General features: G+C 42.2%; 1 protein-coding gene across 1 annotated transcript; it reads right to left on the bottom strand.

The window, feature by feature from the left end:
- Positions 1-2,520: 2,520 nt before the first annotated feature.
- LOC311136417 (MORN repeat-containing protein 5-like) lies at positions 2,521-15,113 on the bottom strand (the record flags this gene model as incomplete). Its single annotated transcript, XM_084170541.1, has 5 exons — positions 2,521-2,600; positions 13,563-13,694; positions 13,941-14,052; positions 14,723-14,870; positions 15,067-15,113. 5 exons carry the CDS (start codon positions 15,111-15,113, stop codon positions 2,521-2,523), a joined length of 519 nt encoding a protein of 172 aa, XP_084026667.1.
- Between the last annotated feature and the right edge of the window lie 688 nt (positions 15,114-15,801).

Below are 15,801 nucleotides of genomic sequence, written 5' to 3'. Positions count from 1 at the left end.
ATGAGGATAGATTGTGCGCCTTATCTTATCCATGATGAGCAAACAGAACGACCGTAATTTGGTTGTTTTTAATTATCAATCATTTTCAGGCAGCTGAGGTAAAACAATATAATTCACAGAGAAAAAAACCCTCAAATTTATTATGACACGTTCTTTTTGTGGAAAGGTGTAACTTTCAATTTGTACTGGTGAAAATATTGAAATATTATTTATTTGGTGCGATTTGAATTTTCAATGATCTTGTGCAAAAATACATAACAATCTATTGTTATGGACATTTCAATCATTTGAAGCTCCAAATTGTAGTTGTCTAAAATCATGATTTACTGTAACACCCTTGTGAGACTTTTGAAATTAACAATCACGTTGCGTATGAGAGAAAGAGAGGAAGGTCTGAAATGTGTAAATTGATAGTCTTCCTCCAGTGGATAAAGACTGAAAGACAGATACATGTCACATTACATGTAATACCTTTTTTAAACAGGTGTTTTGTCAGCAATTTAGCATTTATGTCTGTGCAGGATCCATGTCAGTCAGTTTTTTTCTTCTGCAATGGTCCAGCCTCTGTGCTTCACTTCTATGGGTTGAATGGAGGTGTGGTACAATAACAATAAGCGGACTGGGGATATGATATGTATATAGACGTCTGTGACTGGCAGGGTAGAGGGAGGTTGTGTGAAACTGTAACTGTGGAGTGGAGTCAGTGAGGAATAGGATCCTGTGTTTACAAAGGGACTAAGGGAGACAAGACTTCAATGTTCTTGTATTTATTGAGACAATAGTCTGTAAGCACTTTTTTTCTCAGAAATGTGTGTACTAAAAGCAATAAAATTGACTTTAAAATGTGACATTTGTATTTTTTTATAATTTCAGTTGGACCACAATTTGATGCAAGCACTTTAAAACCCTTATCCCAAACAATCCACAATAAAGGATGCACACACACACACACACACACACACACACACACAGGAGCCAATTTAAAAATAGATCTTGAAATATAAAATCTGTGGTAGAGGTCAAGTGATCCTACTGTATAACTGTGTCTGTGCATGCTACTCTATATATGCCAAGGTAGTGGGTTCGATCCCCGGGACCACCCATACACAAAAAAAAAAATTATAAAAAAAAATGTATGCACGCATGACTGTAAGTCGCTTTGGATAAAAGCGTCTGCTAAATGGCATATTATTATTATTATATGCATTATGCTACTCATTGTACATTTTTTATAGGCCTCTGAGTTATTCTGGTGTGTTTGCATTTTCCATAAGCCTGTGTTTGCCTGGTTGTGTGTGTGTGCATACTTGCATGTGTGAGTGTGTGCGTGCGTGCGAGTGTGCCCTGCGCGGGGCAGGAAGCAATCACAGGCCGATGGCTGTGCTAGTGGGCGCTTCATGGGTCAGTGTGTGCAGTAATAACTACTCTCCTCCTCTCCTCGCATTTCCTCCTCTCCTCTCCTCTCCTCTCATTTCCTCCTCTCCTCTCATTTCCTCTCCTCTCCTCTCCTCTCATTTCCTCCTCTCCTCTCCTCTCCTCTCCTTTCCTCTTCTTCTCCACCGCTCTGCTGCTGATTCCTCCGGCGAGCCCAGCGGAGCACCATCACAGACAGGAAGTCACTGACAGGCTGCATCATTACATTTACATTTACATCATTTAGCAGACGCTCTTATCCAGAGCGACTTACAAATTGGATGAGATTGATCCCCTACCCTGGGTCCTGTTTCAAAGGGTAGCTCTCGCTGAGGCAGACATAACGTCTCACTCAGAATATATGCTTGGTCTGTCTGTACAAAAACACACCAAAATTAAATAAATAAAAAATCGTACATGCATAAAACTATAGAAAACACTACAGCATTAAGTAGAAAGTACAATTACTGGAGCCAAAGCCTTATTTTGAGATATATCTACATATAAGACTCTAACTGGAACAAAGCCTCTAGCAACTGTATATTATGCTGGTGGATATCTTGCATTATCACAGGAAGTAATCTCTCATGTTGATTTGCATCCATTAGGCTGCTACCTGCTGAGTCTTTCAGGACACTTGAGAGAACAATCTGACACTGATTACATTGGCCTGGCACTGGCAGCACAACCATTTTAGGACCATGCAGAGAATTAAAGGACAAACATTACACGTAAACTAATGGCTTTACAAGTTACAAATCCAGGCTTGATGGGTTTTTTTTTTCTCATTCTGCATGAAAATGTTTGACAGCATTAGCATATTTTTCGATCTTGACTTCCATCACATATTTCATTTCAGTATGGCTACTTTACATGCGTATCACTATGTTTTTGTGCATCTGAAATAAACCTACCGATTTTTTTATGCATCTGATAAATTAAATCTATTTAAAATAAAAAACGAAAATGTGGGATATTTCATATTTCACAACATATGATTCACAGGTAGCCTATACACACCACAGTTAAACATTCCATAAATTAGCTTCCTTTTAAATCGGCAGCTGCTCAGGCCCCTCAACTCAATGTCCAGTTCTGAAATATGGCCTAGTTGTTAGGTGAATGTCCAACGATCTCATCCCAGCTCTTCCGACAAGTGCTCACAATCCACTCATGTTCATAGTCATCTGCAGGAAAATAAATAGATTTTCAGAATAATCAAATAAGACCATAAAGGTCAGAATAAAGCAACAAACTTTTAAAACAACTTTTAAACATACAATTATTCTAACAACTTACAGGGTATAAAGAAATGACTGATTCTAATAGTTCATAAAATAAAATTGTATATTAAAATGTGATGGAGGGAGATGAAAAAAAGCCACTGGACTGGAAGCATATCATTATATCTGCTTTTGAAATGGACACATTCAACTCAAGAGCCATTTACATCTCAGTGAAAAATCAGGGTAACAATTAGGAGAAAATAACTTCTTAGTGGTACTTCAACCACCAATAAATCACACACCCAAAAACGACAATTTTAACAAGGATGACTCGACTACCAAAACAGCGGATAATATAGTGTTTTTCATAGTTAAAACTGAAATTACTTGATAATTGCAGAGCAAGACGTTGCTTCTCTGCTGGGACTGAATCGGAGCGTCGCAGCTGCACACACTTGAGCGCTCATCTGGGGGAACAGTGTGCGCTGGGCCCATTGTTGGGAACAGGTCTGAAGCTCTAGCCTGATTGTGTGTAATTGCCTGCGATAGCCCCAGCCACTCCAAGTCGCCTCTCTCGCCACTCTACCTGGCTTGTGCGTTCAGAAATAGAAATCACATGCACCACGGCAACTGCATGCGAGAAACAGCCTATCCACCCTTTTTTGTCGCCTTGTGTTGCCTCCCCCCTTCGCAACAAACGGAGGTCAGCGTCAAGAAGGTCATTTCATTACTATTTTAAACCAATTAATACCTCTGCACCGGTTTCTGATGGTTGCGAGGTCTTATAGAACTGCAATTAGGCCTACCGTTTCCCCGAGCGCATATGGTAATGAGATATAATTCACACATTTTCATATGCTGTAATTTGCCCTGGATTATGATCGTCCACAAAGCGTTTAAAAGTCACTCCTACTTTAATACAATTCTATTTGAGGACACAGGTGGCCACCATGGTTCGGAAGCAATCTGAAATAAAATGTAAATTGTGAACACTTAACATACACTTCATGTGTTTTTAAATTGTTACTGTGGACGTCTTATTTAAACCCTGCAATAAAGCCTTCTATATTGAGCGTTTAGGGGCGTTTAGGGACTTTCATTTGGATGTATTAATTCTTGGAAAAATAATTTAGCCTACATACTTTAGTTTTTTAGAAGAAAATAAAATCCTAAATGGGTTATAAAAAATATTATCCACCAGATCCAAATGATTGTAGTCTGCATGGTTGTATTGTTTGATTCATTTGTCTACACTTGACTGTCATGAAATAAAAAATTATACATGTAAAAAAAAACTGATTGGGCACATTGCACACTACCTGTAAGCTATATTGCCTATTACATATCAATTAGCACATCATAAGAATGACATTGTTGCTACAGTGGGGAAAAAAAGTATTTAGTCAGCCACCAATTGTGCAAGTTCTCCCACTTAAAAAGATGAGAGAGGCCTGTAATTTTCATCATAGGTACACGTCAACTATGACAGACAAAATGAGAAAAAGAAATCCAGAAAATCACATTGTAGGATTTTTAATGAATTTATTTGCAAATTATGGTGGAAAATAAGTATTTGGTCAATAACAAAAGTTTCTCAATACTTTGTTATATACCCTTTGTTGGCAATGACACAGGTCAAACGTTTTCTGTAAGTCTTCACAAGGTTTTCACACATTGTTGCTGGTATTTTGGCCCATTCCTCCATGCAGATCTCCTCTAGAGCAGTGATGTTTTGGGGCTGTCGCTGGGCAACACAGACTTTCAACTCCCTCCAAATATTTTCTATGGGGTTGAGATCTGGAGACTTGCTAGGCCACTCCAGGACCTTGAAATGCATCTTACGAAGTCACTCCTTCGTTGCCCGGGCGGTGTGTTTGGGATCATTGTCATGCTGAAAGACCCAGCCACGTTTCATCTTCAATGCCCTTGCTGATGGAAGGAGGTTTTCACTCAAAATCTCACGATACATGGCCCCATTCATTCTTTCCTGCCTCTCTCATCTTTTTAAGTGGGAGAACTTGCACAATTGTTGGCTGACTAAATACTTTTTTTCCCCACTGTACAAATATTTTCTTGTTGGTGAACCACTTTTCTCCTACCAGCCCTTATTGGGACTGTTTGCTGCTCCCCTAGGCCAGCCCTTATTGGGACTGTTTGCTGCTCCCCTAGGCCAGCCCTTATTGGGACTGTTTGCTGCTCCCCTAGGCCAGCCCTTATTGGGACTGTTTGCTGCTCCCCTAGGCCAGCCCTTATTGGGACTGTTTGCTGCTCCCCTAGGCCAGCCCTTATTGGGACTGTTTGCTGCTCCCCTAGGCCAGCCCTTATTGGGACTGTTTGCTGCTCCCCTAGGCCAGCCCTTATTGGGACTGTTTGCTGCTCCCCTAGGCCAGCCCTTATTGGGACTGTTTGCTGCTCCCCTAGGCCAGCCCTTATTGGGACTGTTTGCTGCTCCCCTAGGCCAGCCCTTATTGGGACTGTTTGCTGCTCCCCTAGGCCAGCCCTTATTGGGACTGTTTGCTGCTCCCCTAGGCCAGCCCCTTATTGGGACTGTTTGCTGCTCCCCTAGGCCAGCCCTTATTGGGACTGTTTGCTGCTCCCCTAGGCCAGCCCTTATTGGGACTGTTTGCTGCTCCCCTAGGCCAGCCCTTATTGGGACTGTTTGCTGCTCCCCTAGGCCAGCCCTTATTGGGACTGTTTGCTGCTCACCTAGGCCAGCCCTTATTGGGACTGTTTGCTGCTCCCCTAGGCCAGCCCTTATTGGGACTGTTTGCTGCTCCCCTAGGCCAGCCCCTTATTGGGACTGTTTGCTGCTCCCCTAGGCCAGCCCTTATTGGGACTGTTTGCTGCTCCCCTAGGCCAGCCCTTATTGGGACTGTTTGCTGCTCCCCTAGGCCAGCCCCTTATTGGGACTGTTTGCTGCTCCCCTAGGCCAGCCCTTATTGGGACTGTTTGCTGCTCCCCTAGGCCAGCCCCTTATTGGGACTGTTTGCTGCTCCCCTAGGCCAGCCCTTATTGGGACTGTTTGCTGCTCCCCTAGGCCAGCCCTTATTGGGACTGTTTGCTGCTCCCCTAGGCCAGCCCCTTATTGGGACTGTTTGCTGCTCCCCTAGGCCAGCCCTTATTGGGACTGTTTGCTGCTCCCCTAGGCCAGCCCTTATTGTGACTGTTTGCTGCTCCCCTAGGCCAGCCCTTATTGGGACTGTTTGCTGCTCCCCTAGGCCAGCCCCTTATTGGGACTGTTTGCTGCTCCCCTAGGCCAGCCCCTTATTGGGACTGTTTGCTGCTCCCCTAGGCCAGCCCTTATTGGGACTGTTTGCTGCTCCCCTAGGCCAGCCCTTATTGGGACTGTTTGCTGCTCCCCTAGGCCAGCCCTTATTGGGACTGTTTGCTGCTCCCCTAGGCCAGCCCTTATTGGGACTGTTTGCTGCTCCCCTAGGCCAGCCCTTATTGGGACTGTTTGCTGCTCCCCTAGGCCAGCCCTTATTGGGACTGTTTGCTGCTCCCCTAGGCCAGCCCTTATTGGGACTGTTTGCTGCTGGCTATTAACCGGATATGAACTAATTCCCCAAACTCTCTCCCAGAAAAGCTCTGGCTCACCTAGGAGCAGCGGTGTACATGGTGTGCTGGGGAAACGATAATGGCTCCTTGTTAAAACATGTTTATCTTAATCCTTAAAATACACTCCAAGGCAAAAGTGTTTCCTGCCAACTAATACAGAAGCAACACTTTAAAGCGTTAAATTAACTTAATGGCTGTCAGATCACCTTGACCAATAGATTAGCCAACAGCCACATTACTTAACGCTGCCAGTCGGTTACTTGGGCTAATGCTGGAGTATGGTTGACATTGGAGTTGCCATTATTCTGGGGGAGTCTATTTGTTGAAATGTAAATAATTATTGATTAATGTACTGCATTGATGAGCAAACTAGCACATAAGCATTTCTCTTCACCTTTTATACCTGCTGTAAACTGTGTATGTGACGAATACATTTGATTTGAATTTGATTTGATTTAGGATTGTAGAGGAGATGGTTTCAGGAAAGAACACAGTGATATTACAGTAAACATGAACACGCTGATTGTATCTGTTTGAAAAGGCTTCAGCTTGTCTGCGTCACAAATGGCACGAGCCCCCATATTGCTCCGGTCAAAAGTAGTGCACCAAGTAGTGAATAGGGGTACCATTTGTTGAACACACATTGACTCAAACCAGGGCTGTTTTCCTTGGCAGAGGGATGTTTTGAATGTGAACCCTTACGACTTTCAAAAGATCAGTTATTCCAAAAACAGGAAACTGCAACAAACAATGTGGCAATAGGGTTCCTGACCACTTGTAGGGCTGCTGCTCGATGCCAGGGCGAAAAATACGAACAATGAAAACCCAACAGAAAACAATTTTGACAGACAGATAGACAGATAGACAGATAGACAGATAGATAGAGTTTGGTGCTGATAGGACCGTGCAGAGATAGTGTGTATCAGCTCAACCTGTTCCTGTATTCCACTATTGACTCTGTTCAGTTTGTAGCGTATATTGTGTGATGGATGATGCACTCTATGTTTCTCTGGCATCAAAAAGCTTTTTAAATAGGTTATCCATAAGAGCTCTGGTATAGCTGGAGAAATTAGAGCATGTCAGTTGATCGGGCAGCAGTGGGCTTCATATGGCGTTGGTTGGCAGGAAGGCGGTGGAAGTAAGTCACCCGCGCAACCGCTCCACTCCCTCGACTGGACCGACCTGAGACGGGTTGGGTCTTGTCCAGATGACCCGTCTCGCCTCACTTCTCCTCGGCTGGGCTGCTGCTGTGAAGACTCAGAGATTCTCCCTCCCATCTGCTTTTGTGCTTCTTCCCATGTCTTGGCCCAAAGCCTGGGCATTTCCCTGACCCTTCCTGCCTGGCCCAGCATCGCTCTGGTCTGAGGGCCCTGCTCCGCTCCCCCGTCCCCCGCCCTGTCACCCCTGCCTCTTCTCTTCCCCTTCTATTCTTGACTACGTCCCAAATGGCACCCTATTTGGGCTTTGATCAAAAGTAGTGTGCTATATAGGGAATAGGATGCATGAGCCCTGGTCAAAAGTAGTGCACTATATAGGGAATAGGGTACCTTTTGGCACACATCCCTTCTTCTGTCCTGTTCCACAGCTGTGACTGCACTATTTCCTCTCCTCCTCAAAACACATGGTCCCCGCAGGGAGAGCAGTTCCTCTGGATGTCCAGTTAGTGCCGGGACCCCTCTGCTCTCCTCCTTCCTGGACGGAAGCCATTGGCAATAAATTCTGTCTTCACACCCATTTTGACAGACGTAACTTCAACCTCTCAGAGATTAATATAGATCCAGAGGACACAGTGTTCCTCGTCACGTCATGTGGGCCGAAGCCCAATGATCCTACTTGTGCATGCGGTTCCTCACACACATTGGCTGTATCTATTGAAAGCTCATATGCATATTTCATTTTAAATTCTTCATTATATTAGTGCCTGGGTATTATAAACTGGTTACTAATGTAATTAGAACAGTACAAATAAATGTTTTGTCATACACGTGGCATATGGTCTCATATACCATGGCTTTCAGACAATAAGCATTCAGCGCTCGAACCACCCAGTTTCTAATGGTGGTTTTGAAAGGCTGACATTTCATCCCTGATAGTAGCTGCAACTAGGGCTGTTGCGGTGACCGTATTACCGCCACACCGGCAGTCACCAGTCCTGAAGGCAGTCAAATTCCACATGACCGTTTAGTTACGGTAATTAGGCTTCTCCAAGCTCTGATGCTGCTGGTCATTAGTAGCCTACCAAACGTGCTAACTGTCTGGTACTCAGCACTCTGTTGTCCCTCTAAACACTCTGACATCAATGCAAATGTAATCGAAAATCAAATCAAACACTTCATGAGAGCCCATGAGCTCATGTTGCGCAACATTTCTATAGGCTATACAATTGCGTGAGAAAACAGAGTGATTAAAAAGCTTTCTATAGGCTAGGCCTACTATATTTATTTCTCAACTTTCCTAATATTAAATCACATTGCTTATATTTACAACAGGAGTATAGCCTACCTGGCTGGCATGAAAATAAACAATTTAAGTGCTATTTAAGCGCATAGATGACATGTATGTTTTCCCGCTGCCCCTGTTTTGATAAAGGTGCATGATAATGGTCCATTCTAAATCAAAACAAATGTCACACATATATTATTTAGTAAAGACAAGATTAAATCAAGAATAGTCTGATGGGTGACAATATTAGCCTACCACTTGTGAATTATATATTATCACTTGTGAATGATGCCCAGCATAAGAAACAATGCTTTTTTTTGCAACTATTTCTAATCATAGTCGCACACCTCATGTAGCCTAGCCCATGGCCTATATGTTCTGTTAGTATCACAACTAAAGTGGCCATATAACTTCTTAAAATTAAGCACATTCATCCGCTTTACAAGGGGTGTAGAGCCTAACTGGCATATATAAGCAGCGTGTGAATTTCAAGTTTGGGGAAGATAATTTTCACCATAAAAATGCACCTTTATAATAAAAGTATTACATGCATAATTGCATTTGCGGTCACTTTTGATAATGGTGTTTTCCACTAATGGAACATTTGCACTTATAACCTACTACTGTGTGCGCATTGCTGCGCTTATAATGTGAAGAAATAGCCTAATAGTTTATCAACATTTTAAGCTAAACGTTCTGATCTGTTGCGTCAGCCACATTGCATAAAAAAGTTTTTTTTGAAGCTAGTGGTTGTATTAATTTGTAATCTATCACATCCCACAACTGTCCCAGACTATGTTTGGAATATTTATTTCTCGCACAGAATAGAATAGGTCGACTTTTGTACTATGGGGGATAGTAGATTGACATAGGCTAGTGCTTTTGCTGTTCGTTAGGCCTACTCATCTTGTTGGCTGACAAAAAGTAAATATGGACAGTTCTTCCAACATCTTCATGCAGTTGCGTCCCCGATGTGTCAGTCTTAACTTTTAGCCTGTGAGAAAGACCCGATCATGTGACGGAGAGTCGTGTAAGTGAGAGACGTTTCGGATTGCGCAGCACACTCAGGGAGAAGGGCACAACGCAGCACTCTGGGCCTCAAAAGCCATGGATTATTTTAGGGTGCATTACGGCCACAAAGGGGATGCCGCCGTGAAATTCGAGGCATTATCAAGTGCTTGTCAAATTGTGAATGAGACACTATTGGAGTGTGTACAGCCTGCGCAAAAAACAAAGCAGAGCTCATGACTTTCAAGCAACTTTTTTCAAATCATCATTTGAGTCTCATCATGCAGCCTTACAATGTATTAAAAATCAAAACATATAGCCCAACGTTTGTAGAACAACTAAAGTTACATGAATAACTCTAAATTAAGCATATAGGAGTACCTATTTCTTTGTTATCCGCTCAACACAGAATAGCCCTATGTGCGCACTCCCTCAAATCATTTGGAGAAAATATTTATATTTTATTCAGCTTTGTTCAATTGTATTCTTCATACTATCAAATAATATAAAATAATGACACGGAATTATAAGCAAATCTTGTCTGCTAAATGAACTAGTGTAGCCCACAGCCATATGGCATAGCCAGATCAGGACCTAAAATAAGGACAACTCAGAGTATGCTATTATTTTCTTCTGAAATAAACTACATTTTCTTCATATCATGCTGCTTTAGACCTATCTAAAATAAACAATGGATTTATTGTGAAGGTGTAAGCTATATTACATGGATTTATTAGACTTTTTCAAATGTCTTGTAGGCTATGTGTAGAAGCCAGGAGATGCTAAATGTGTTTATGTTAATTAACGGTCAATTACCGTGAGACCGACAGTTATTTGCTTGACAATCACCGGCTGACGAAATTTTGTCACTGCCACAGCCCTAGCTGTAACACCCAAGACCGTCTGCGGTACACTGCTAAATCAATCAAAGATTTCCTGTGTAAAGATGCCCTACCAAAACGCAGTACAAACAGCAGACAGACCAAATGGATCTGTATCAGATGATTGGAACAACTCTGTTTTTACAGCTCCTCCTCTTTCTCCTTCAACACTGTCTTCCTCCCCTCCGTTTCATTGATCAATAAAAAATAAAAAAGTATTTTACCTTTATTTAACTAGGTAAGTCAGTTAAGAACAAATTCTTATTTACAATGACGGCCTACCCCGGCCAAACCCGGACAATGCTGGGCCAATTGTGCGCAACCCTATGGGACTCCCAATCACGGCCGGATTGTGATACAGCCTGGAATCGAACCAGGGTCTGTAGTAACGCCTCTAGCACTGAGATGCAGTGCCTTAGACCGCTGCACCAGAACTGTTATGAAGGACCCAAAGAGGGGAAAATCTGAACATATTTCTTATTACACACTTGTTACACCACTAGTAAATTCTAAACCACTGCCTGCCTGTCATGGTCTGGCTGGGACCACTAGTACATCATAAACCACTGCCTACCTGTCAGTGATCATCCATATTCATACACCTGTGTTTGTGGCAGGCTGATCAAAGGCAATCATAAATATACACTTTCATATCATATTTTGTATTTTATTTTGTGGATGTGTACAGTTGAAGTCGGAAGTTTACATACACCTTAGCCAAATACATTTACACTCAGTTTTTCACAATTCCTGACATTTAATCCTAGTAAAGATTCCCTGTCTTAGGTCAGTTAGGATCACCACTTTATTTTAAGAATGTGAAATGTCAGAATAATAGTAGAGAGAATGATTTATTTCAGCTTTTATTTCTTTCATCACATTCCCAGTGGGTCAGAAGTTTACATACACTCAATTAGTATTTGGTAGCATTGCCTTTAAATTGTTTAACAAATTTTGGCCCATTCCTCCTGACAGAGCTGGTGTAACTGAGTCAGGTTTGTAGGCCTCCTTGCTCGCACACGCCTTTTCAGTTCTGCCCACACATTTTCTATAGGATTGAGGTCAGGGCTTTGTGATGGCCACTCCAATACCTTGACTTTGTTGTCCTTAAGCCATTTTGCCACAACTTTGGAAGTATGCTTGGGGTCATTGTCCATTTGGAAGACCCATTTGCGACCAAGCTTTAACTTCCTGACTGATGTCTTGAGATGTTGCTTCAATATATCCACATAATTTTCCTTCCTCATGATGCCATCTATTTTGTGAAGTGCACCAGTCCCTCCTGCAGCAAAGCACCCCCACAGCATGATGTTGCCACCCCTGTGCTTCACGGATGGGATGGTGTTCTTCGGCTTGCAAGCCATCCCCCTTTTCCTCCAAACATAACGATGGTCATTATGGCCAAACAGTTCTATTTCTGTTTCATCAGACCAGAGGACATTTCTCCAAAAAGTACGATCTTTGTCCCCATGTGCAGTTGCAAACCGTAGTCTGGCTTTTTTATGGCGGTTTTGGAGCAGTGGCTTCTTCCTTGCTGAACGGCCTTTCAGGTTATGTCGATATATAACTTGTTTTACTGTGGATATAGATACTTTTGTACCTGTTTCCTCCAGCATCTTCACAAGGTCCTTTGCTGTTGTTCTGGGATTGATTTGCACTTTTTTTTAGGTGACAGAACGCGTCTCCTTCCTGAGCGGTATGATGGCTGCGTGGTCCCACGGTGTTTATACTTGCGTACTATTGTTTGTACAGATGAATGTGATACCTTCAGGCGTTTGGAAATTGCTCCCAAGGATGAACCAGACTTGTGGAGGTCTACAAAAAAAATTCTGAGGTCTTGGCTGATTTCTTTTCATTTTCCCATGATGTCAAGCAAAGAGGTACTGAGTTTGAAGGTAGGCCTTGAAATACATCCACAGGTACACCTCCAATTGACTCAAATGATATCAATTGGCCTATCAGAAGCTACTAAAGCCATGACATAATTTTCTGGAATTTTCCAAGCTGTTTAAAGGCACAGTCAACTTAGTGTATGTAAACTTCTGACCCACTGGAATTGTGATACAGTGAATTATAAGTGAAATAATCTGTCTGTAAACAATTGTTGGAAAAATTACATGTGTCATGCACAAAGTAGATGTCCTAACCGACTTGCCAAAACCATAGTTTGTTAACAAGAAATTTGTGGAGTGGTTGAAAAACGAGTTTTAATGACTCCAACCTAAGTGTATTTAAACTTCCGACTTCAACTGTATATAGTCTAAGCCTATACACACATTCACAGTTTCCAAAGAATGCCAGCTTGGCTGCAACCTATGGCAAGAGATAGAATATAGTGCGTCTATTATTTCACAAGACAGACGATGACATCACAGCTGGGCCGTCTCCCATAGATACACCCCCATCCATCCCATTCACAGAGAGACGATTAGATCCATAACCGTTCGTAATCCATGACATTGTCTGGTGATGCAAAAACAATGAAAAACTGGCACGGCAGTTGGAATTCCTATCTCAAAACCTGACAGACCTCGTTGCCTTCAAATCAAAGATCCCACATCAGGCACTCAATGTGGTGGAAAAAAATGTGTTTAAAATGTTCCCTTTGAAAACAAAACTAAAATGACTGCAGTGGAGAGGCACGCTTGGCAGAGAGGACTACAGATGATGAGTTATAGGGTAATAAGGCAGCCTCAGCAAAGTATCTGACTGCAATAATCTTCTTTTAGAGAATCTGGGTAATCCATTTATAGTATTTTATCCGTTTTTAGTATCAAATGATTCCCACGTGGCCAGAGCTTATTGATGGGCTACTATTTGCCCTGAACATTATGATAAAGGAATTCATCCATTTCAGAAAAATGTGATAAATTAAGATAAAAGACAAAGTCAAACTTGGTATTGGAAAATCGGAGGTTACTGCACACTCTAATGAGCTGGAGGTCAGAAATATATGTGATACAATATGCCTGGATATGTTCTCACTCTCTCTGTGTCAAAACCCTTGACGTGAGCTCCAACAGTCTCCGCTCACCTGCGTTCCTCAGGAAGTCATGCTCATAGTCAGTGATGACCCTGGTGTTGGGGTCGTAGAAGCCGTCCCCACAGTCATAGCAGCCATCTGGGATGACACGCGGCGGGTCCAGGTCTGTCAGCTGAGACTCCCCTGCCAGGACAGATAGACAGAGAGTCAGTGACTGATCAAGTCTTGAGACAAACAACAAAAAGCAATGTGACTGAATTTGAAGAAAAAAAAGACAGATTGTGGTAAAACCCATTGAGATGATATGTTATATTCCATTGCTATGGTATAGAGACTGAATAGATTATTATCCTAATACTTCAGGATTTGAGGATTTAGTCTGTTTGTAAAAAAGGTAGATTTTCACAGAAAAATAAGTGAATGTTTTACCTGCAGGTTTGAGTCCATTGCACCTCTCAGTGTAGAACTGTCTGTCATAACCATCACAGAACTCCCAGTCCTTCCCCTGGTACTCCAGCCCATCAGAGAAGGTATACTTTCCCTGTGGATTAAACACTTTGTGGTTTCAGTGATGAAACACTGTAGTATCCTGTAACAAACTGTCTTTATTTAGTCGTAAACTTGAAACTTGTATCTAACGGCAAAAAAGGGATATTAGGCAAAAAACATAGACAAACTTTTCACCACTTCAATTCTGTTTGGATTGGGGAATTACATTTCACCACAGCATAGGTCTAACTAAGTATGTCAATATGGTTGAATGGTCTTTTAATCGTGCATCATTTGTTGAGAGGTCTATGTTCCATATCCTGTGGAGTTTTTACCATGAACAAAGAGAGGTCTGAGCTGGCTGGGAGTGAGGTGTGTTTGGTCATGGGCTTGCTAAACCTAGATCATATCTAATGGACCACAGTAATCATGATAATAATTGAACTGGTTACTATTAGGGCTGAGATACGCATGAATGAATGGTTGACCAAAAAGGAATGTCTTTCCTGTGTGGAACATGCAGAGAGCACATGTTGGAGGAGAGGTATAGAAACTGAATAACTGCGACAATGAAAGTGAATGATTGCTAAAGGGGACCAGATGTAATGTCCACTATAGCCAATGTGAAACACACACACATAGACCTACACAGGCATGGAGGTGTGTACACACACACACACACACACACACAATCACACAATCACAGAAAGTATGCTACACACCTGTTTGGATATGCCTTTATCCCAAGTTCCTTCATATTTGCTTCCATTTGGAAAATAGAGAACACCTTTTCCATGGAACATGCCATCCTTCATCTCCCCAACATATCTTGTCTCTGTGGGGAACTTATACTCTCCTTCTCCCTCCATCCTGAGGAACAGAGCAAAGGGCATTGCTAATTCACCAGTGGTGAGATGAGAACGACAATGGACTTCAACTTGTGCCAGAACTGTTGCAAGCTAGCTAGCTACCCATTACTACTAACGCGTTAGCGAGCTAACGTTATGTCACATGACACGTAGGGCGGTTTGCAACATTTCTATTGGAAAAATAGTTATTCATTTACCTGCCATTCTTGAAGGCTCCAGTGTAACTGCTACCTGTGAACTCCATATTTGCTATTTTATTAAATTACATTGAAAAACAGAGGTTAGCTTAGCTAACAGCTGTCTGGTTTCTGCAGCAAGCAGGGTGTTTGACAACGTCGCCATGGAAACGGGCAGCTAGTGCTGTGTCTCTTTTCTAATTTCACCGCATGAAGTGTATTATGATAAAAGAAGCCTAGCATGTTGTCTCTTGTCTTAGAAAACAATAAGCCTTGTAAACACAATACTTGAGACCTGTTCCCTCTAAACTGACCTGTTCCCTCTAAACTGATAGTAGTCTACTTGGTCACTGTTAAAACAATACATTCAAGTGGGTACAGCCTCAGTGTTCACAGTAAACGCACGCCGGAAGTTGCATAGAAATTTCACAAGGTACAAGTTTGCACTCAGCAGACCTGAAATTTGCTAGTGGCAAAAAATATTAGAGGGAACATTGCTTGAAACAATACAAATATTGGCGTACCACACGCACCCCCCCCCTTTCAAATTATACTTACTTTGTGATTGAGTGGCTGACGCATTAAATCTGTTAGGTTTTTTTTTAGGTTGGGAGGGGTACGTACTCCGACCTTGCAGGGGGTCCAGAGAAACTGCAGTACACCACTGAATACAAATTGCTCTATTTCATGTAAAATCAAGCAATGAGCTGAAATGGCTCATGTTTTATTTTTTATTTTAAACAGTGATGATTTCTA

Source organism: Coregonus lavaretus (genome assembly GCF_964263955.1).
Source record: "Coregonus lavaretus genome assembly, chromosome: 10".
In the NCBI taxonomy this organism is placed as follows: domain Eukaryota; kingdom Metazoa; phylum Chordata; class Actinopteri; order Salmoniformes; family Salmonidae; genus Coregonus; species Coregonus lavaretus.
The sequence above is the reverse complement of the archived record's forward strand: the minus strand, read 5'-3'. Positions and strand labels throughout refer to the sequence as shown.